The sequence below is a fragment of the Micropterus dolomieu genome, unplaced genomic scaffold (genome assembly GCF_021292245.1).
Source record: "Micropterus dolomieu isolate WLL.071019.BEF.003 ecotype Adirondacks unplaced genomic scaffold, ASM2129224v1 contig_13859, whole genome shotgun sequence".
Lineage (NCBI taxonomy): Eukaryota > Metazoa > Chordata > Actinopteri > Centrarchiformes > Centrarchidae > Micropterus > Micropterus dolomieu.
The window spans coordinates 1-1,540 of NW_025742845.1; the positions used below are offsets into that span (position 1 = coordinate 1).

At 37.7% G+C, this 1,540-nt stretch overlaps 1 protein-coding gene across 1 annotated transcript in view; it reads left to right on the forward strand.

Moving 5' to 3' along the window:
• Positions 1-643: 643 nt before the first annotated feature.
• Positions 644-1,540, forward strand: part of LOC123966633 (myelin-oligodendrocyte glycoprotein-like) — a gene marked incomplete at both ends in the record, with an annotated part of 1,050 nt that continues 153 nt past the window's right edge. The window contains one exon of the mRNA XM_046042775.1: positions 644-970. Within this exon, the coding sequence (XP_045898731.1) occupies positions 644-970 (327 nt within the window). The remainder of the gene's footprint in view (positions 971-1,540) is intronic.

A 1,540-nucleotide genomic window follows, 5' to 3' on the forward strand; every position in this document is an offset into this window, starting at 1 on the left:
GACTCTGTAGTAACCTACACTAATCCCGACTCCCACGTTTTTTCATCTGAGCCCTTATGTCCAACTAATTTCCTACCATAAGGCACCTTATCATGTTTTATCCCAGAGGGCCCCGTGTCCACCAGTGAAGACCGATCATATCTGTAATTTGGGTCATAGAAGCAGGCTGATGATGAAATCTGTGTTCCTGCTATCTGAGTGTAGTTCAGAGGTTTGTTCTTGTCTTTTTGCTTACAAGACTTTGAAATCATGATGAAGTAAATTAAGTTAAGTTTGACTTTTAGTTCTGGGTTTTCCCTCGTCGCTCTCTCTTGTTTCCTCTTCCTTCTTGTTAGTGTGCTGAGTGTGCAGACAGAGACAGTCTGAGTCAGTGCTGATCTTCGTCATCACCTGGGGAAAAAAAAGAGTTAAATGTTATTAATTATTAATGCTGAGTTTGTGCTTAAAGACGAGTGTGACTAAGTGAATAAGGTTTAGAAAAAATATATGAAAAATTATAAATATTTGTAAGACATATGTCTGGCGGACAAAGTTTCTTGTTATGAGATGATATTTTGTTAAAACTGCATACTTCTATATCTCTGTCTTAACTTAATTAAATTAATTGTAAATAAGCTGATTAAGACTGGTTTTTATCTTCCAGGTCCAGTGATCGTGAAAGAAGGCAGTGATGCTATTTTACCCTGTTCCCTCAGCACCATGGAGAACATTACGTCAAAACTCTTTGACTGGAAGAAGAAAGAGAAAAATAAGCAGGTGTTCATGTACAATAATGGATTGGTTTATGGTCAGGACCGTTCAGGTCAAGATGAGCAGTTCAAAGGTCGCGTCTCACATTTTCCAGATGAGCTGAAGTACGGCAACGCCTCCATCATCATCAGAAATACGAAGGTGACTGACAGTGGAAACTACACCTGTGTTTTTCCAGATCCTCAGCCAGGACAAATATTCCACATTGAACTTATTGTTGGTGAGTGTTTTCATTAAACAGTTAAAGATTCATTTATTGATGTGACTGGTTTAAGAGTCTCAGATGGACTTTAGTCAAGTAGTCAGAATAAACATCTGGCAGGGCCTCGTCCCCACAGAGCTGCAGCCACATCTGGAGAGATTACCTCTCTATCAGACAGGCTTCATGTTTGTGACATATTTCTGATTATGTTTTTACACAGCATTACCTTTGTGTCAAGCTGATAATATTTCACAGGCGCTCTAACATTTGTTCTGTTTTTCCTTTTAGATCGTATCTTAACCTCTTGGAGCTTATTTTAATTATGTGTATTTCTGTCTCTTCATACCTGCACACGTTAAACTGTTAAAAAATCCAAAGAGGAGCTGATACCTGTACTTTGGTACATCACTGTAAAGCAAAAACTCTTTCATTAGGTGTATTGATCTTAATTAGAGATCTGAAAGAGCTGATTTGGTAAATGATTAAATAGAAAACAATAGAAGTTCTCTTGTTCTTTCCCTTTTACTTCATCTTTCAGATACAGTAAATCAGTGATAAAATGTTGTATCAGGCTGAAACTCACAGGAT